The sequence below is a fragment of the Podarcis tiliguerta genome (genome assembly GCF_965153285.1).
Source record: "Podarcis tiliguerta genome assembly, chromosome: 4".
Classification (NCBI taxonomy): Eukaryota; Metazoa; Chordata; class Lepidosauria; order Squamata; family Lacertidae; genus Podarcis; species Podarcis tiliguerta.
In genome coordinates, this window is record NC_139537.1 from 7,273,820 (window position 1) to 7,294,956 (window position 21,137).

At 47.7% G+C, this 21,137-nt stretch overlaps 1 protein-coding gene and 1 long non-coding RNA gene across 3 annotated transcripts in view; both read right to left on the reverse strand.

Annotated features, from left to right (window-relative positions):
* SERPINH1 (serpin family H member 1) lies at positions 1-19,104 on the reverse strand. 2 transcript variants are annotated; one of them, XM_083436653.1, is made up of 6 exons: positions 18,785-19,014; positions 15,107-15,150; positions 6,305-6,957; positions 5,000-5,098; positions 3,753-3,985; positions 1-1,452 (listed from the first exon to the last, which is right to left on the reverse strand). In XM_083436653.1, exons 3-6 carry the CDS (start codon positions 6,933-6,935, stop codon positions 1,150-1,152), a joined length of 1,266 nt encoding a protein of 421 aa, XP_083292779.1. In that variant the 5' UTR covers positions 6,936-6,957; positions 15,107-15,150; positions 18,785-19,014; the 3' UTR covers positions 1-1,149. The 2 variants fall into 2 exon arrangements, with proteins under 2 accessions (XP_083292779.1, XP_083292778.1); XM_083436652.1 differs by lacking the exon at positions 15,107-15,150 and having other exon boundaries at positions 18,785-19,104.
* LOC310675851 overlaps positions 1-21,137 on the reverse strand; it is a 180,014-nt gene continuing 158,877 nt past the window's right edge. The window contains exon 2 of the long non-coding RNA XR_014510238.1: positions 1-733. This is a non-coding gene — a long non-coding RNA (uncharacterized lncRNA). The remainder of the gene's footprint in view (positions 734-21,137) is intronic.

Consider the following 21,137-nt stretch of genomic DNA (forward strand, 5'->3'; position numbering starts at 1 on the left):
TCACCGAAAAATATTTTATTGCAAAAAAATCGTACGACAAAGGTTTTGTGCGACCATAGAAAATAAAGGCATCTGATACTTGCATTCACATAACACAAATCAATCATCTCACAATTGCGCTTTGCCCTGTTCTCTTCCCCACCCAGACCCTCTTCCCAAAGTGTAGAATAGCACCAGGATTCAGTGTGTGAATTGTTCACTGTAAGGCCCATGTTTTGTGTCCATTGCCCTTTGCCCACCCTCCTCTGGACTTATTCTTGGCATTCTATCTTTTTTGGCACCCCAAATGCTTCCTTGCCTTACTACGCAAATGCTGTTAAGAAGGGCCAAGAGTTGCCAACGTTAACTCCGGTAAAAGGGAATGTTAACAGAGGGGAGCCTCAGCACAAAGGGAGAAAAGAAATGGGAAGGTTAATGGCAAGGTTAAGGTAAAAAGATAAGGCACCCATCGCCGGTGCAAGCTTCAGCTGCTCATTCCTTCAATGATGGATGTAGCCTCTTAGGAGGAAAAGCACCAGTCAGTTTCTAAGGGGACATTACAGGAGTTTGGAGGGACGTGGTTGTCTGGAAACACAACTGGGGACCAGAGTAGTTTTTTATGTAACCCATCACAAAGAACCGGAATCCTTTTTCCACTTCAGAAAATGTCCCAACTAAAAACAAACTGGGCTTTTCAGCTGACAAAAGGATACACTAATGAGAAATCCTTTTAATTCACCCCTCCCAATGACTACTTGGTCGTATAAGTAACGGGTACGAACTCAGAATTTCACCTATTAGTGATCAAATATTGCGTGTAGCTGGTTGTACCCCTGTTTCACATTCAACAGCAGCAAAAACGCCTACAAATTAAAAGGATCTCTCACCGGGCAGTGGATGCCACTCATGAACAAAGGAATTTGGGAACTGTGGTGCCAGGGCAGGTCTTAAGAGGATAAGGTGTAAAGCGTCAAAAAGTGGTTTCTCGCGGGGATGGCTCCCTGGGCTGGCTTCTCTCTGACCCAAACTCCCCGCTGTTTTACGACCTCCAATCTTTTTTTAGTGAGTTAATGGCATGGGTGCACCGGTTTGCAGAAGATAAACCACATCCCCCCCATTTTAAAAAAATAAAAGGCAACCCAACGCAAATGGCATATTTGGGCTCACACACTACAATTCATCACGCATCTTGTCTCCTTTGGGCCTCACTAGTCGGCCAATGAAAAGGATGGAGTTGGTCTTATTGTCTTTAATCAGGAAGAAGAACGGGTGATCTGCGTAGAAGAGCTTTGGGTTTTTCATCTCTTCCCGGGCGTAGATGTCACCTTCAAAGGGGTTCCCTTCTGTGTCCCACTCGAGGGCTGCAGCGTGGAAGACGTTGGAGAGGTAGAGATCTTTCTTGCCCGAAATCTTAGAGAGGTCAGCCTTGTTTTTGTCGACGGCTTCTGTTAGGCCAAGATCAGCCAAGTGTTTCTGGAAAACAACGGCACATATATATTATATTCTAATGGATTGTTGAATATTGCTTTACAGTGGTACCTCGGTTTATGAACTTAATCCGTTCCGGAAGTCCGTTCTTAAACCAAAGCGTTCTTAAGCCAAGGCGTGCTTTCCCATAGCCGCGGGGGACTCAGTTTACAAATGGAACACACTCAACAGGAAGCGGAACATGTTCAGCTTCCAAGGCAAAGTTCACAAACCAAAACACCTACTTCCAGGTTTGCAGCGTTCTTAGTCCAAGTTGTTCATCAACTAAGCTGTTCTCAAAGCAAGGTACCACTGTATTTAACATGCTGTTACTGTGACTTTTTTTGTATTGGATCGGACTCTTATTACATGTGTGATCTCTGCTGTCCGATTCATCATTTCTTCAGCTTATAAACCACTTTGTGCATAGTAATATACAAAGGTGGTATACAAATTATAATATATATATTTAAAAACAATGCAGTTAGTCAAACATTTTCCAATACACATTCCCTTGGTAATCGACTTCCCTTCCACCCTTCCATGCTTTCCTCAAATTATCTATTACTGCTGCATATTATAATTATTTGATACCTTCTTTCCTCCACCATATTCTCAGAGTAACTTTTACTGATGAGTTCACTCCAAATCTGCTAGCATTTTAACACATACACAGAGTTGTACCTTGGAAGTCAAACGGAATCAGTTCCAGAAGTCCATTCAACTTCCGAAACCAAAGTGCGGCTTCTGATTGGCTGCAGGAAGAGCCAGTGTGGTGTAGTGGTTAAGAGCGGTAGTCTCGTAATCTGGGGAACCGGGTTCGCGTCTCCGCTCCTCCACATGCAGCTGCTGGGTGACCTTGGGCCAGTCACACTTCTCTGAAGTCTCTCAGCCTCACTCGCCTCACAGAGTGTTTGTTGTGAAGGGAAAGGAGATTGTTAGCCGCTTTGAGACTCCTTAGGGGAGTGATAAAGCGGGATATCAAATTCAAACTCCTCCTCTTCTTCCTGCAGCCAATCGGAAGCCACACCGAAAACCAAGGTACGACTGTTATATAATCTACAAACATTTTCCAATCCTCCTTGAAGACTGTGGCTTTTACCCTCCGAGGTGTGTGACATCATACTGGGTTCATACGGAAAGTGTTAACTAATTGTAAAATGACTAACCAATGGGAACCCCGGGGGCAGAGTTAACGGTGAATAAGATTTAAGCACAGAGGTTTTTAGTTAGTTGGAGTTGTTGAGACGACAGTCTGGATTTAGGAGAGACAGAGGAGATAAGTCTGTGGGTTGGGCTAGTCTGGGGTGAGAGAGTGAGAGAATTTGTTAAGACGAGTCAAACAGTTGAGATAATCAGTCAGAAGGTCAGACGGTATTAGGAAGGTATAGGCCGGTAAAGAAACTAAAGTTAAGATATTGACAGGAATATTATCTGAGAAACCATAAACTTGTTAATGCTTGTAAAATAAACTTGTTTTTTTGGTTCACTTTTAACAACTGACTGGACCCAGTGTTTACCAGAGAGTAACTAGTTGGTGGCAGCGGGTGTAGAGTATTGCGAGCACAGTGGTGGAACAGGGATCAATAGACCGTTAAACGTCCGGGGACCCTGTGTGATCGCCACAAAGGCTGTCTTGTCCTCCAATTTTATGAGTTTAACTTGCAAATTCGGCAGACTCCCATCCATTTTGACTTCTGCTCTTCTTTCATATGCCATTTGGGGGCATCAAGTACCCTCCTCACATAAGTAGTTGCATACAGAGAGAAATTCCTTTGATTCTAGGTAAAGGTAAAGGGACCCCTGACCATTAGGTCCAGTCGTGGCCGACTCTGGGGTTGCGGCGCTCATCTCGCTTTACTGGCCGAGGGAGCCGGCGTTCAGCTTCCGGGTCATGTGGCCAGCATGACTAAGGCGCTTCTGGCGAACCAGAGCTGCGCACAAAAACGCCGTTTACCTTCCTGCCGGAGTGGTACCTATTTATCTACTTGCACTTTGACGTGCTTTCGAACTGCTAGGTTGTCAGGAGCAGGGACCGAGCAATGGGAGCTCACCCCGTCGCGGGGATTCAAACCGCCAGCCTTCTGATCAGCAAGTCCTAGGCTCAGTGGTTTAACCCACTGTGCCACCCGCATCCCTTTCTATTAATCATTCTATTCTATTAATTATAGAATATAGAATCATTCTATTCTATTAATCTATTTCTATTAATGCATTCTATTAACCAGAGTCTAATCCTTCCTTTGCTTTGGGAACACTACAGTGTACAAATGAAAAGCGAAATGCAACGCGATGGTGCTACTCACATGGAGATCGTGACTGACTTCCAGGCTGACCTTGGGCAGGGAGATGGCGACGGCTCGCTGCTTCATCTTCCCCTGCCAGACCTTCAACTGTTCCCGGGTCAGCAGCTTCTCCAGCCTCTCCAGCGGCTCCACATGGTTGGGCATGATGAAGATCATGCTGGACAGCTTGTGCGCCAGAGGCATCTCCACCATCTGCAGGTTCTCTGCCTCGTCATTGAAATAGTTGTACAGCCCTGCGGAAACAAAGGGGAATGAGTCAGCGGCTGCAGGGAGACAGGCGAGGGGCAAGTGCACAGCAGCACATCGATGCAGACTGCACTATTCTTTTCTGGCACGAATATTTATTGGGTTTCTATGGGGGCAAGGCAAAACAGTACCAGAACAAGGGGGAAAATTAAGCAACTAAAGAGCAATCATGCCACTTAGGATCAGGATTAGGGCTGGCCGATGTCTGTTTTTCAACATCGTGATAGATCACCAGCTAAACATCACAATATAAACCACGTATAAACACCATTTCCGACTCCTTGAAAGATTCCATCAACAGTGTCTCCTCAAAAAAATGTACACATCACTTGGGAAGACAGGCGAACTAATGTCAGTGTACTGGAAGAAGCAAAGATCACCCGTGTCGAAGCGATGAATCTTCAACATCAGCTTCGTTGGACTGGTCATGTTGTGTGGATGCCTGATGATCATCTTTCAAAGCAACTACTCTATTTTGAACTTAAATATAGAAACTGTAATGCTGGTGGTCAACAAAAGAGGTTTAAAGGCTCTCTCAAGGCAAATATTTAAAAAATGTAGTATAAACACAAACAACTGGGAAACACTGGCCTACGAGCGCTCCAGTTGGAGAACAGCCTTTACCAAAGGTATCATGGGCTTTGAAGACACTCGAACTCAGGACGCAAGGGAGAAACATGCTAAGAGGAAGGCACACTTGGCAAACCCTCACTGTGATCAACTCCCACCCGGAAACCTATGTCCCCACTGTGGAACGACGTGTGGATCCAAAATTGGCCTCCACAGTCACTTACGGACTCAGCGTTAAAACTGTGCTTATGGAAGACAATCTTACTCGGCTATGAGGGATCGCCAAAGATACTGATGTTATCACGAAGTCTGAAATAAGGATGGAGCCACGCAGAGGCGAACGAGGCCATGTCCTAGAAAGTGTTAGCAGTCTAAAAGTGAAGCTTTTCCAGCCAAGAATGAGGCCGGGCTCCTTTTCCAGGCTCTCTTACCGGTGCGGTGCATCATGGGAATGCCAACCGTGTAGGAACGCGTGACCATAAAGCCACGATTGTCCACCATCTTGTGATGGAACCTTTCGTCCCAGTGAGCTGTGGAAGCAAAGAGATGAAGCAAGGCCGGTTAACAGCAGGACGGACCAGTTTGCTGTATCTCACGCATCTGATTCAATCACGTGTGCCCCCCCGGCCACAATTCAAAGAACACACAGCTGGTTCTTGCTTTGTAGCTGCGGTTTCAGGCCTTTCAAGAAGCCAAACCCAGAAGCAAGGAACTTGCACAAAACACAGCTGCCGGCATTTTGTCTGGCACTTGCAGGCAATGCTATTTAACACTATTTATTCTGTGCCGTCTTTACATTAGCAGGCCAAATCCAGGGTGCTGATATTAATACACAAAGCCCTCAGAAGCTTGGGATTGAGGTATTTATCTGAGTGCCTCTCCCTGGGCCAGCCAGCTTGCACCCTGAATGGATGCCCTTTCAACAACAGGTGTTGCTCACTGAATGGTGACTCAGAACAGGGCCTTCTCTGTAGTGGCGCCCACAGTTATGCAACTCCTTTCCCCTAAAAGGAACCAAATGCCGCCACACTGTTGACATCTCATTTTTGAATGCCCAAAGCCCACATTTGAGAGTACAGTGGTACCTCAGGTTAAGCACTTAATTTGTTCTGGAGGTCTGTTCCTAACCTGAAACCATTCTTAACCTGAAGCACCACTTTAGCTAATGGGGCCTGCTGCTGCCGGCGCACCGCCGGAGCACGATTTCTGTTCTCATCCTGAAGCAAAGTTCTTAACCTGAGGTACTATTTCTGGGCTAGCGGTGTCTGTAACCTGAAGCGTATGTAACCTGAAGCGTATGTAACCCAAGGTACCACTGCATTGCCAGTCTCTCATTACAGCCCTTTACCAATATTCCTCTGTTGCTGATACTTTCACTATATCTTCCATTTTATTTATATTATTTCGGTTATCTTAACGCTGCCAGCGTTTTCAGCAGTACACCATTATTTCCCATATATTCAATAAATGTTTTTCAACCTTCTCTAAGCGTATGTTGTTCTTGTTCTCTTATTCTACACGTTAAGTCTGCAACCTGCACATATCCTGTCAACTTGAGTGGCCATTCTTCTTTGCTTGGGACCTGGCTCATTTTCCATTTCAGAAGCCCTTGGTTTCATCCAGTAGGGCTCTTCCTGCTGGCTGAACAATTCCACCACTCCTATCTGGACCCCACATGCTCAGCAAGAGCTCAGGGCTTGCACCCCAACACACCCTCCGCGCCGGCTTCCACTTACGTTTGAAGAACATGGCATTGACGATGAGGGCCCCGTCCGTCTTCTCCACATCCTTGGTGACCTCAGGCAGCTTGCCGTCGGTGGTCTGGGAGGCCCACTCGTTGATGGACTTGAGGGCACTGCGCTTGTCCCGGAAGTTGATCTTGGAGTGCTCATAGTTGTAGTGCTTTTTGCTGCTCTTGACGAAGTCGTCGGCGAAGCTGATGGAGCTGGGGCCGTACAGGCGGCTGCCCATCTTCCAGGTGACGTTGCGGGCCGTGGAGTTGCTGACCTCGCTCAGGAGCTCCGAGAGGCCGCTGTGGACGTAGTCGTCGTTCAGCTTGTCGGCGCTGAGGAGCGCCTTGGCCTGCGAGGCCGTGGTGGCCTTGCCGCCCAGGGACACCAGCCCGAGAGAAGATGCCACCACCACCGGAGACACCAAGATGTTCTCCATGTTCTTCTCCTTGGCCATGGCGTGGTAGAGGTTGAAGGCCAGGGTGGCGCTGCGGTCAGCCAGGGCGGCAGCCTTGTCGCTCAGCTTCTTGTCTCCGGGAGAAGCCTTCTTCTCGCTCTTCTTCTTGTCCTCCGGGGGAACGGCAAGGACCAAGGCGCAGAGCGCAAGGAGTCGGATCATCCACATGGTGGCTGCCATGGAAGCTTGGACCCAACTGAGCCTGCAAGGAAACAGAAGGCAAGGATCAGTGAGGCTGAGCCATCCCGTTTCCCTGCTCCTCCTTCAACCAGGAGACATATTCTACGGGTGAAGTAAACCACTTGCGTTGGAAGGGCCTATGTAGTGAATGGATATGGCTAAGTGGCAGGTGGGTGTAGGGGCAATCGAGGAGTTTAGTGATCTGACATGGTCTTTTCTTCCTGCCTGTGTTTACTTCCCCTCTATCTCTTGTTAAAGCTATGGTTTTCCCAGTAGTGATGTATGGAAGTGAGAGCTGGACCATAAAGAAGGCTGACCGCCGAAGAATGAATGCTTTTGGATTATGGTGCTGGAGGAGACTCTTGAGAGTCCCATGGACTGCAAGAAGATCAAACCTATCCATTCTTAAGGAAATCAGCCCTGAGTGCTCACTGGAAGGACAGATCCTGAAGCTGAGGCTCCAAGACTTTGGCCACCTCATGAGAAGAGAAGACTCCCTGGAAAAGACCCTGATGTTGGGAAAGATGGAGGGCACAAGGAGAAGGAGACGACAGAGGACGAGATGGTGGGACAGTGTTCTCGAAGCTACCAGCATGAGTTTGACCAAACTGCGGGAGGCAGTGGAAGACAGGAGTGCCTGGCGTGCTCTGGTCCATGGGGTCATGAAGAGTCGGACATGACTAAACAACATCATCACTTGTTCTGCTCTTTGATGGCTCAGAGTAGCCTTTAATGTGTCATCTGGTGGAAGGAAGAAGCGATAATGTTGGCTACCTTTTGATGTACAAGCATTGGGAAGAGGGTGACTAATGAACAACCTGCCCGTAGTGACTAATGAATAAACTTCAAACCAGAGGCATATTGACTGGGTATGATTGATGCGGACTTTCCTAATCAATTTCAGGATATCTTTCTCTATGGAACGGTGGCAGCGAGGGTTCTTATAGCCACAATGTGGGAAAGTAAAAAAGCTCCCTCAAGGCAAGAGTGGGTCTAAAAAATGATTGACTATGCCGAGTTAGACAGCCTATCCGGAAAATTAAATAAAATTTTATTTTATTTTTTTAAGGAGTGAATTTATTTCAAAATAGGAAGCATTTAAAATATATTTGAAAATTAATAATACTGACTTAAAATCCGTTGTGGCATTTGAATACCAGCAATATCGTTCATTAGGTATATGATATAATACATTTTGAACTGATTTGAGACGATAGCAATAACATGTATTGGCTGCAAAGAATGGCAATTAGATTTATGGAGTAGATGGGAAGTCGGATTTAAAAGGAAAAGATCATTACCGTTCATGGATTATGGAATTTATATGAATTCTTTATGTAATGTGCGACTGATGGTATTCTTAATTTGGTGTAATATGTCTTTTTGTTGTTGTTATGTGTTGAGCAAATAAAATTTAATTATTTAAAAAAAATAAAAATAAACTGCATCTAGGCAGTTGGACAAGCCATACAGGCTAGCTATCAACAATCTATAAATCAGATGGTTTTGGGACAAGAAAGAAGATTCCACCTAAACATTAGGAAGAACTTCCTGACAGTAAGAGCTGTTTGACAGTGGAATTTGCTGCCAAGGAGTGTGGTGGAGTCTCCTTCTTTGGAGGTCTTTAAGCAGAGGCTTGACAACCATATGTCAGGAGTGCTCTGATGGTGTTTCCTGCTTGACAGGCGGTTGGACTCGATGGCCCTTGTGGTCTCTTCCAACTCTATGATTCTGAGAAGCTTGCGCATGGACTGATGGCCACAGGGCCATGCAAACAGAGGCCACCTGGCCTGGCAGATCGAGTCACCACTTCTCAAGGGCTTCCCAGTGGCAGATCAAAGTGCTTGCTTGGTAATGTATATGATGCTTGCTGTTTAGAACAGAATCTTTAATCTTCTCACTCACTTGTGCTTGTATTGCTTCTGAATCTCATTAAAAAGAACCACCTTGCATTTGGCAAGACAGCAGGACACCTGTCCTGCATGCAGAAGGTCCACGGTTCCATCCGCGGCATCTCCCGCTAGGGATGGGAATGTCCCGTCTGAAATCCTGGAGAGCTGCTGCTGCTGCCAGTCTTGAATTGACAATATGGAGGTCCATGAATCAGCAGCGCGGCTCAGTGTAAAGCCGTATCTGGAATGCTGCATGTGGTTCTGGTCTCCCCATCTCAAAACGGTGATGGAAAAGTGGCTGGGGTGTTTTTAATGTATTGTTTCAAGGGGTCCTTTTTTGTTCCAATGTGGGTTTCTGTTTGGTTGGTTGCAAGCTGCTGCAAATCACCTTTGGCCAGTAAATAGTAAGAGGTGCAAAACGAGGACACGTCCCTGGCAAGGAATCGAGGTGAACTCCAGTTCCCATCAGGCATGTCGAATGGCCAGGGATGATGGGAGTTGTAGTCCAACCATATCTAAAGGGCCACTGGTTCACCATCCCTGCAAGTATTTAGGGCCATCAGGTTAGATAAAAGGAGGAATATGAAGGAGGTTTGCAGAGTCCTGCATGCTGCGGAGGAAAAGGACAGACATTGGTTGCAATCTCCAAATGTCAACATGCAGCTATTTGCACTTCCTTGCAGGACCCACCAGAGGGAGCTTTCGGATTCTGAGAAAGTTTGAGTATTTAACGGTCGTCCCCCACCCAAACAAATCATATCACAATCTTATTCCTCCCTTTAATTAAAAATGTGATGTATCCACTACTCTCCCCGCACCTGAAAAAGCTTCGTTTCAGCATGCAAAAAAATTAAAAATTAAAAAAAATTCTGCACCAGCTGTTATTCTGGGAAATACTGTATTTTTTGCTCTATAAGACTCACTTTTTCCCTCCTAAAAAGTAAGGGGAAATGTGTGTGCGTCTTACGGAGCGAATGCAGGCTGCACAGCTATCCCAGAAGCCAGAACAGCAAGAGGGATTACTGCTTTCGCTGCGCAGCGATCCCTCTTGTTGTTCTGGCTTCTGAAATTCAGAATATTTTTTTTCTTGTTTTCCTCCTCCAAAAACCAGGTGCATCTTATGGTCTGATGCACCTTATAGAGCGAAAAATACGGTACTTCTGGCTGAATGGTGCTAATTATTGACTTTAATCCCAGAGCACAGACTCAGGCAGCCAGGCAACTGGCAGTCACTCCCAGAGGTAGGAGAGATTCTTTTGTGACTCCACATCAGGGCTAACTGAATGTTCCCACTAAAACATCTGCACCACATCTGTCCCAATTCCTATCTCTGGCTACATCCCATAATCTACGACCGCTCAGGATGCCAGGTGAGGCTGATGGGACTTGGAGTCCAGCGACACGAGGACACCAGCTTTAAGGAAGGCTGGGACAGGCTGTTCAACGCTTTGGATTTGTCCGAATTGGCTAAGTGCCTCAATGGTGCAGTATTAATAGCAGCAACCGAACTGCTTGTTGCCTTAATCCCAGATATTCCCACTGGGGAGGAAAATGTCCTTTCGCCAAGGCGGAGGGACGAATCGATGCACAGAGCTGCCGCCACTACTGAGACGCTGTCCTTTTTCTCGATTCAAGAGAGGTTAAAAAACAGTTTCTGAACGGGAACACAATGCCAAAAGAGCATAGAAAGAGCTGGCTGGATCAGGCCAGGGACTCATCTGTGGGAAGCCAGGAAGCAGGATTCTAGCACAAAAGCCCTCAATTCTCTTGTGGTTTCCTCAAAAGCATTGCTGCCTCAAACTGTGACGGCAAGGCACAGCCTTCATGGCCAGTAGCCACTGAGACCCTCTGTGAATTTGTCTGACCCTATTTTATTTTAGGGACGCGGGTGGCGCTGTGGGTAAAAGCCTCAGCGCCTAGGACTTGCCGATCGAAAGGTCGGCGGTTCGAATCCCCGCGGCGGGGTGCGCTCCTGTTGCTCGGTCCCAGCGCCTGCCAACCTAGCAGTTCGAAAGCACTCCCGGGTGCAAGTAGATAAATAGGGACCGCTTACTAGCGGGAAGGTAAACGGCGTTTCCGTGTGCGGCTCTGGCTCGCCAGAGCAGCGATGTCACGCTGGCCACGTGACCCGGAAGTGTCTCCGGACAGCGCTGGCCCCCGGCCTCTTGAGTGAGATGGGCCCACAACCCTAGAGTCTGTCAAGACTGGCCCGTACGGGCAGGGGTACCTTTACCTTTATTTTATTTTAATTTATTCATTTGGTTTTTCAAATTACAGTTTTACAATCACAATACCCAACATAAAAATGAGATTCCAAAGAATCTCATAGCCTTCTCTCTTTGACCTTTGTGGGTCCTGTTGTTAATCATTTCCTTCTGCGTCTTTTACCTCTCCATTGTGCCCAAAATTCACCATTGAACTACAAGTGTTATTCCAATCCTACTAACAATTTTAACTGTTTACAGTGGTTTTTAAGATAAAATTATAAATCCATCAACTTGATCTGCCATTCTTCTCTGGTCAGGACTTTATCTTCTTTCCATCTCTGTCCAAACCTCTTTTAAAGCCCTCTGAGTCGGTGGCCATTATGACATCTGGCTGGAGCCAATTCTATAACTGAACTTTTGGATTTCAAAAACTGCTCTAAATAGTATTATTTATCCATCATTATTATTATTATTATTACAGGGACGCGGGTGGCGCTGTGGTCTAAACCACTGAGCCTCTTGGGCTTGCCGATCAGAAGGTCGGCGGTTCGAATCCCTGCGACAGGCTGAGCTCCTGTGGCTCAGTCCCTGCTCCTGCCCACCTAGCAGTTCGAAAGCACATCAGTGCAAGTAGATAAATAGGCACCACTCCGGCGGGAAGGTAAACGGCGTTTCCATGTGCTGCTCTGGTTTCGGTGTTCTGTTGTGCCAGAAGCGGTTTAGTCCTGCTGGCCACATGACCTGGAAATACTGTCTGCAGACAAACGCCGGCTCCCTCGGCCTGTAAAGCGAGATGAGCGCCACAACCCCAGAGTCATCTGCGACTGGACTTAACTGTCAGGGGTCCTTTACCTTTACCTATTATTATTTATTACTCCGCCTTTCAGCAATCTGGTGCTCTCCATGGAATCTTAGCACTAGAAGGGACCCAGGGGTCATCTAGTCCAACCCCCTGCAGGAATCTCAGGTCAAGCATCCATGACAGATGAGCATCCAACCTCTGCTTTAAAAGGAACGAGAGTCCAAAGCATCCAGATGTTCCAAAACACCTGGAAGGCACCAGATTAGCAAGGGCCAGTTCAGACAAAACTCTTTCTGAGCTTCCACTCTGCTCCAAATTCTGCATTTTTCTTCCCTGATCCCATCTGGGAGGTAGCCAAGACCTCATCCAGCTGCGCTCCGGGGCGCCTCGCCAAGGGTGGGGTCTGAGCTATGTCCTCTATCTGCAGCAGAATAAACCAAAGCGAAGGAAGTGGGAGAAGCCATTTTCCCCGCCTCCCCCCGGGACATTCCATGCAGAAAGCGGGGGGAGAAGAGCCACGCAGGCAGGCAGGCAGGCAAAACTGAAGCAGAAGGCCCTCTGCAATTAACTCCCGGAAATAGCACAGCTTTCCACATGGGGTCAAATTATAGTTCCGAGCAATGCAGATAGTTTAAAAAGGTCTTTTCGGTGGCGGTGGTTGGGTGGGAGCAGGGATGGAGATGAAAAAGCACGAAGGCTTTTAAAACCAGAAGTCTTCTTTCTTGCTGTATATATTCTGATCTGGTTAGAACCAGTCCCTGGTTAGATCTGGAGGAGCAAGATCTGCAATGGCCACTTTGGAGCAGCGGTTCTCAACCTGTGGGTCCCCAGATGTTGTTGGACTACAACTCCCATCGTCCCTGAGCTCTGGCCTTGCTAGCTAGGGGTGATGGGAGTTGTAGTTCAACAACATCTGGGTCCCAAATGTTGAGAAAGGCCGGCCTGGAGGGTCACTTTGGATCTCATAGTACTGTAGAGCTGGGATTAATATTAAGGCAGCCCTGTTCAGGGAAGTTTTTAATGTATGACATATTAGTGTATTTTTGGTCTCTGTGGAAGCCACCCAGAGTGGCTGGGGAAACCCAGCCAGATGGGCAGGGTACAAATAATTTATTATTATTAGTATTATTAGTATTAGTATTATTAATGCCCAACATGGGGATCAAACCCATGACCCCAAGCTTAAGAGTTTCATCCTCTTTCCTAATGTGTCTTGAGCAGCTGGTGCCTTTGCAGCTATGCTCCAGCTGCACATTCAGCAGCAACAAATCCCCTAAGATGGCTGTAGCTTCGGCCAGCAAAGATTTAGCGTATTTTTTGCTCTATAAGACGCACCAGGCCACAAGACGCACCTAGTTTTTGGAGGAGGAAAACAAGAAAAAGATATATTCTGAATCTCAGAAGCCAGAACAGCAAGAGGGATCGCTGCGCAGCGATCCCTCTTGCTGTTCTGGCTTCTGGGATAGCTGCGCAGCCTGCATTCGCTCCATAAGACGCACACAACATTTCCCCATACTTTTTAGGAGGGAAAAAGTGAGTCTTATAGAGCAAAAAATATGGTACTCCTCTGTGGTCTGCACGGCTAACACTCCCAAACTGCAGCAAAAGCTGGTCTTCAGTGGTTAAGCAAACCGCATTAGCGGTTTGGACACAACAGACAGGGATAGAGGAACTTCTGGTCCTCTATACCAGTGTTCCCCAACCTTGGGCCTCCAGCTGTTTTTGGACTACAACTCCCATCATCCCTCGCTAGCAAGACCAGTGGTCAAGGATGATGGGAATTGTAGTCCAAAAACAGCTGGAGGCCCAAGGTTGGGGAACACTGCTCTATACGATTGCGCCAAATATGATGATGAGTTGTAATCTGAAACATCTGGAGCAAGGCACCAGATTGGGTAAGGCTGGTTCAGAGCAGGGATGGTGACATCTTCCAGATGCTGGTAGACTCCATCTCCCAGCAGCCAGCAGTCATGGAAGATGGGATATGTCGTCCAAAAACATTGGAGGGCAAAAAGTTTTGCTACAGAAGCAAAGTAATTGACTGCTGGGGTTAAACTGCTTGTCTTTGAGAATGTTAAGAGTGAGCTTGCCTGGACTTGCCAGACTGCAGAGCTCTCAGTCTCCAACATAATCTCCCGGTATGCCCTGCGGAGGACCTTAAGGTCCACAAATGACAACACTTTAGAGGTCCCAGGTCGCAAAGTGGTTAGATTGGTCTCAACTAGGGCCAGGGCCTTTTCAGCACTGGCCCCAACTTGGTGGAACGCTCTGTCACAAGAGACCAGGGCCCTGCGGGACTTGACATCTTTCCGCAGGGCTTGTAAGACTGTTGCGCCTGGCCTTTGGTTTGGACTCAGTCTGATCCTTATGTTTCCCTCCCCTTATGGTTTTGATTTATGGGCTACTATTAAAATGAGGCTGCATTTTAAATTGTATTTTTAACCTGTATTTTGAATTGGTCCCCCCCCCCCCCATTATATTTTAATTCTAATTTTACTGGTGTTAGCCACCCTGAGCCCGGCTCTGGCCAGGGAGGGCGGGGTATAAATAAATTATTATTATTATTATTATTATTATTATTATTATTATTATTATTAAACAGCTCTGCAGCCAAGAAGGAGGAAGTTACAGGAAAGTTTCTACGCTTGTTCTTCACCTGTGCCTGCAGAGCTGTTAAGACCTTCTCCGGGTTGTGAACCAACAACCCAATTAATTATTTTCAGACCTGCCGCTCCACCATCCACAAGGTTTTCAGAAAGGAGGCAGTGTCGAGGTTCTATATTAGGCTCCCAGCAAAGAAAAGCGTTTTAACTCTCAAGAAGGTGATTTTAGCTTAAACAGGGAAATAAGCATTAATTGCACCTGAGCAATGCAGTGATCAAGGAGGTTGTTGAAAAATTTTTTTTTGCAAAAGGCAGCGCTCTTTCAATCGAAAAAGGCAATTTTTGGGGGTGTTTTTTTCATTGGAAAAACAATTTTGGTGGTTAAAAAAAAAAAAGCTTTACAACTTTCGTGGTATTCTGGTTTTTACTTTTTGAAATATGGCAATACTATATGTACAGCTGGGCCAAGCTAGCTATTTTGGGTGCTTTTCCTGAACCAGGTTACCCTGCCTGAGGGAAAGGCAGAAGGCTTAAGTCTTCAAACCTATCATTCTAACCCAGGTTCCTTAAAAGCTACAGGGCGCTAGCTTTTAAGTGTTATTTCATTTTGGATATGTGGTGTGACAAGTGTGGAGGGTTTTAGTTTTTGTTGTTCTTCTAAAGATACCTTGTAACTTTCTCTTAGTGTGGTCAACGTTTGGCTTTTTCATTCTGAAAGAAAACAAGACAAATCAGGCAGTTCCCTCAAAGATCCGAGAACATTTGCACAGAACAGATCAACAGGATGCTTTAGAAATTACAGTTTACATGTCGGCGGGCCAGGAAGGAGGAAGGAATCAGAAGCCGCTGCTATATAGGAGGGTTGGAGTATTTCCTTTAATTGCAGGAAACAACTTTCTAGACCTCACCATTCCAAGCGGACTTTGAAATTGGAAGGGGACCAATCACAGAGCCACGTGGCCGCCCCTCTGGAATTCCTGCCTGCAAGCCAATGCCTGGGCGGTCCTCCTTCTCGCTGTTTTGCATAGCCCCTCCCACTTCCACATGGCATAATGTGGATAGGGCTTCCAAGAAAGAGGGCGGGGACTCAGGGCCAGGTGGGCGGGGCCAGCAGCTGTGGAACTCCCTGGGACCATAGATATGTGGGAAAAAGAATTTGGGTGCCCTAAATGAGCAACCCTCCTCCTTTTCTCAACCCAACTGATGGTGCTTCGAGAGCAATTTGTGAGATTTGGGGTTTTGCAGTCCTGGGATTTCAACTTTTTTCAATCCACCCTTTAGGAAATTAGTTAGCTACCCGCTTTGGAATGTTAAATATGCCATTATAAGCATTTTAGGAAACCGGTTAGCTACCAGCTGTGGAATGCAAAATATGGGTAGAGCTTGTGTTTGCTATGCACTTGAATCTTAAAATGCTGGTGCTTTTCCTCTACTGAGCTGGTACAGCCGTTACCCGGGAGATCAGGGTTCAAATCTCCACTCAGTCATGAAAAGGTTCCTTGGAGCATTTAAAAAGGTGTGGCAGAAATGAAAGAAATCTGTAACATGTTCCAGAAGTGTGCTAAAACTTTCCCCAAGCGAATTGGCAAGCTGGAAAATGCAGAATGGCAGTGCATAAAATCTACACTGCATGCTTTGCAGTGTTCCCTCAGCACTACACATAATGAAGCCCCTCCTACGTCCCTGGCTGCCCCCACATGCCACGTAAGCAAGCCGAGGCAAGACCAGACACCGAGAATTAGCAATGGTATGCCATATCTAAACCAAAGCCGGGCGCAATCTGCACAAATTACCCCTCACCGAAAAAGCATCTCAGACAAGTATTGCCCACTGTTTATTCGGACGCATCACAAAATTTGGGCTTTCGTGGAATTTGGTTTATTTTGGCAAAACATTTTAAATGGAGTGACCGGGGATGGGGAGACAGAGATGGTGAGCTGTACAAAACACACCCATCAAAATCTAAGCCCCAACGTCCTTGCTACGCTGTTGAGACTTTCCCACGAGGGCCGGACACTTATTTTTAAAGAGACCCATTTTTGCATTCTGCGTTGGATTTCAGAGTTTGCACGTGAAACGTGACGGTATTTCTCGGGTTACCAAAAGATCCGACCCTCAAAAGTTAAAAAAAAAAACAGATTTGGGGTTTGCAGACAAAGAAACCGCAACTGCATTTTAGCAAAGAGGTAACATTTGGTTAGTTGTACATGAGAGCACAATGCGCTTTTTTGAATTTGGCTTTCTTTTACCTTTCCAAGCTTTGCTTATGGGGGGAACTCTGGGTTCCCACGGCAAAAAGGGAGCATGGGTTTACACTTCTCGTTTCATATCATAGGCGCACTCCGCCACATTGGACCTGAAATAAGTCTGTCCGCTATGATTCTGGAACGCCTACCTTTTGTATTTATTCATCCAGAGAGACAAGGGATGAACTGCATGGAATTATTTTTGGAGATTCCAAACCCACAAACACAGGGATGAACTGCATGGAATTATTTTTCACTGACCAAGATGCTAATTCTGCTCTCTTTGGGGGGGGACTTACCCCCCCCCCAGTTAGTGGGGCTTGCAGCTTTAAGCTGTTTTGTTCCCATGCAAGGCACTGGTGATGACAACAGGTTTTAAAATATATAACTATTAAGGGCACATTAAGTGAAAGGAGCTGCTGCCTCTTTGTCCTGTTTTCTGGGTGCATTTGGTTGTTTTCTGCGGGAAGCAAGATATTGGACTCCAAAGGACTTTTGAATCTGATCCAAAGGCAGGTCTATTCCTACCTTTTAAGGCACTTAAACTTCTCTCATGGGATGTGTTTAGCGTTGGTGAGATTTGTGCCCTCTCTGCCTCTTTCCACTTCTTCTGCCATCCCCAAATATTTAGTGGGTGCCTGCCACTCCACCCCACATTTGAGACCTTTGGGCATCAGGGTGGGGGTGGGGAATAACTCAACATTTAACCTAGAACGCCCTCCCCCAATCTAGGCACTGAACGCAAGTACCACATCGCTACCACCAAAAAAACAAACATCCCTTCTATGGGGCCAGGCTTGTATAATCGGGAGCATCTTTCCCCCACCCTTGCTACTGTTTTTTTCCCCGCGGGAGGGGCGGGGGTACATTTCCTCCAGCAATCTTTCCATGCAGTCAGCAGCCACCGCGAGGAAACCGGAGCAGGCTTAACCCTGCCGGCAAAAGTTGCAGCCAACTAGCTCGCAAGGCCCAGGAATAGCGCTGGAGGAGGGAGAGAGACGGGGCGGAGGCGGCGGCTGCTGCTCCCCACAAGGAAAAGGGCGATCTCGCGATCCTCCCTGCTCCGCCTGCTCTCCAGGAGATCCCGGGGGTCCCTCTCGGCATCCGCTCTCCAAAGCCGGGTCCTAAAGCGAGCGGGCGCGCGGGCATTACGCGCGCCCTGCAGAGCGCACGGCGAGGAGCATCCTAGAGCGCAAGATGCGCCCCACTTGAGTTGTAGTCCAACAACATCTGGGGACCCACAGGTTGAGAACGGCTGGACTAGACCAACCTTGGCCTCTGGTTACATCACTGCCAGGAGCCCCCGCCTAACGCATTTCATTGCATAGCCTGGATAACTCAATTTGGATAGAGCCTGGTGCTGATAGTGCCAAGGTTGCAGGTTCGATCCCTGACTGGGACAGCTGCATATTCGTATTTTCAGGGGGTTGGACTAGATGACCCCCAGGGTTCCCTCCAATTCTGTGGTCCTGGATGGAGAGCCCGGAGACGTTGCATGAAAAGGCCACCTTCCCCAAATAAGGAGAGCTCGACGGCTCACCGACGTGTCTCAAAGGTCCCGCCTGGTGGCGACGGAGGGGGTTTCTTTTGAGCGCACCCCCAAAAAGCCAGCAAACGAATCGGCTACAAAAGGAATGCAGCTTTGCAAAAAGGAGAGGAAACTGTTTCCCCTACGCCCCCTTTGCGAAGTTCAAATCCAAGATCAGATCCACCCTGAGCCATAATCCGAATTCACGCCTGGGGCAAGCGGGGGTTAAGGAGGCCACCCCGGCGCGGGCCGTACTCCTGCCAAAGCCTCGGGACCACGACGGCACGGCTTCTCCCAGCGGGGCTTGCGCAGGAGAACCACCCGCAGGGAACGGACGCCTCGCCGTCCGGAAAGGGAGAGTCGCTTTTCCTAGCAAGGCAGGCTTCCCAAAAAAGGAAAGCTCCCCAAAGCGGCCTTAAGGAAGCTTTGCGCTTCCTTGGAAAGAAGTCCCGCTGAAGGTCAAGGGGCTTACTCCCGAGTAAGCGGGCACTCGGAGCCGTCAGCGGAGCTAGGCGCGCTCAGGGTTCCCCGAGAGTTGCGCAAAAAGTCTCCAAAAGGGACCCCAGCTCACCTCGGAGATGGCGCTCGGGCGGCGAAAGTATAGCCGGGCTTCTCTTTGCGCTTTCTGCGACGCGGCGGCCCGGAGGAGGGGGCTATATAACCCCGCGAGAGAAACTTCTGGAAAGTTGTGATGGGTGGGGGGAGGAAAAAGCGCTCTCCAGCTGCGTCTTTGCAGCAAAGGATGCCCCCCCCCCCCCCGTCCCGAGCAGCGCTCCTCTCTCCCCACCTCCTGCTGCTCCCTCCCGGCCCTGCAGGGTCCTATAGAGAGTCCCGTTCCCAGGCTGTCTCCTTTTCCCTCCCACGTCCTTCAAGTTCTCGCTGCAGTTCGGCACCAGAAGCGAAGGGTTTCTTGAAACGCTGCAAACGTGACCTGTTCTCCCCTCCACCCACCACCTCACCCCCGGGCCTAAGTGGAAAGGCAAGGCAGGAGAAAAAAATGGATTATATGCATGTGCTGGCGCTGCTTTAAACTGTCTTTATAGCTATAGAAACATAGGATTGTAGAGTTGGGTCACCAAGTCCAACTTCCTGAAATGCCGGAATCTTTTTGCCCATCGTGGAAGAAGAAGAAGAAGAAGAAGAAGAAGAAGAAGAAATAAATAGGCACCCACCTGACTAGATTGCCCCGGCCACTCTGGGAGGTTCCCCCAAAAATATTAAAACCCCGATACAACATCAACCATTAAAAACTTCCCGATACAGGGCTGCCTTCAGATGTCTTCTAAAGCTTACATGGTTACAGTGGTACCTCGGGTTACATACACTTCAGGTTACATATGCTTCAGGTTACAAACTCCGCTAACCCAGAAATAGTACCTCGGGTTAAGAACTTTGCTTCAGGATGAGAACAGAAATCGTGCTCCAGCGGCGGCAGCCGGAGGCCCCATTAGCTAAAGTGGTGCTTCAGGTTAAGAACAGTTTAGACCTCCAGAACAAATTAAGTTCTTAACCCGAGGTACCACTGTACTCATCTCTTTGACATCTGGTGGGAGGGCGTTCCACAGGGCGGGCACTACCACTGAGAAGGCCCTCTGCCTGGTTCCTTGTAGCTTTGCTTCTCTCAGGGAGGGAACCATCAGAAGGCCCTCAGAGCTGGACCTCAGTGTCCGGCCTCAACTATGGGGGTGGAGACACTCCTTCTGGTCTACTAGGCTGAGACTGTTTAGGCTTTAAAGTTCAGCACCAGCCCTTTGAATTGTGCTTGGAAATGTACTGGGATCCAATGTAGGTCTTTCAGGACCGGTGTTATGTGGTCTCGGTGGCCGCTCCCAGTCACCAGTCTGGCTGCCGCATTCTGGGTTAGTTGTAGTTTCTGGGTCACCTTCAAAGGTAGCCTCACGGACAGCACATGGCAGTAGTCCAAGCGGGAGATAACCAGAGCATGTACCAGCCAAATATTCCCCAGGAGAGAATTTGTTCCAGCTAAGGGCTTCTCAGAGGGTGTGGAGCATCACACAGGTGTGGCAGGAAGATTGAAGCACACTCAAAGAAACATTTAAGCATTAAAAGACTTATAGTTTCCAGTGAATTTCTCTGTCACTTTCTTTACTGCAAAACTATTGTTTTGGGGCATGGGTTTGTTGTGCAGGACTTCCCAATCACCTATACAGTGGTACCTCTGGTTATGTACTTAATTTGTTCCGGTGGTCCGTTCTTAACCTGAAACTGTTCTTAACCTGAGGTACCACTTCAGCTAATGGGGCCTGCTGCTGCTGCTGTACGATTTCTATTCTCATCCTGAAGCAAAGTTCTTAACCCGAGGTACTGTTTCTGGGTTAGCGGAGTCTGTAACCTGAAGCGTATGTAACCTGAAGCGTATGTAACCCGAGGTATCACTGTAATTGTGGCAGCCTGAATTTGCCGAAGACACTGACAGTCTGCGAAGAGACCTGCGTTATAAACTATTGTTTCCTAGGGTTCGATTTCTTTTGTAAACTGCATTGCATTCGTTCTTCTTTCTGGATGGGAACCGGTGCATGGATACCTGAAGCCAATGAATTCAATGAATCTGCCCTCAGATGAACTGAGAGCAAAATCTCCATATATCTCCCTCATCTAGTCTCCAACCAGCCTTTGCTAATGGGCATTACGGCAGATGAGAGAGATAGGAATGTCGCCTCGCTCCCCTCCTATTGCCCATCTTTTGTGTCCAGCTGCGAGCGAATAGCTTGTTTCATCTGTTCCCCATAATAACCGTTTATTACATCCGAGGCGGCACATGGAGCGCACAAAAATGCAGTTATCTGGAAGCGGAATGACAGAACTCCAGAAGCTAGACAGGATAGTAGTAATAATAATAATAATAATTTATTATTTGTACCCTGCCCATCTGGCTGGGTTTCCCCAGCCACTCTGGGTGGCTT

Coding starts and splice junctions, on each gene's coding strand:
- SERPINH1 (XM_083436652.1), bottom strand. CDS start 6,935: ATGGCAGCCACCATGTGGATGATCCGACTCCTTGCGCTCTGCGCCTTG. Junction 5,099..6,304: donor CAATGCCATGTTCTTCAAAC/GTAAGTGGAAGC, acceptor TTGCTTCCACAG/CTCACTGGGACGAAAGGTTC. Junction 1,453..3,752: donor AAGTCAGTCACGATCTCCAT/GTGAGTAGCACC, acceptor GTTGTTTTCCAG/AAACACTTGGCTGATCTTGG.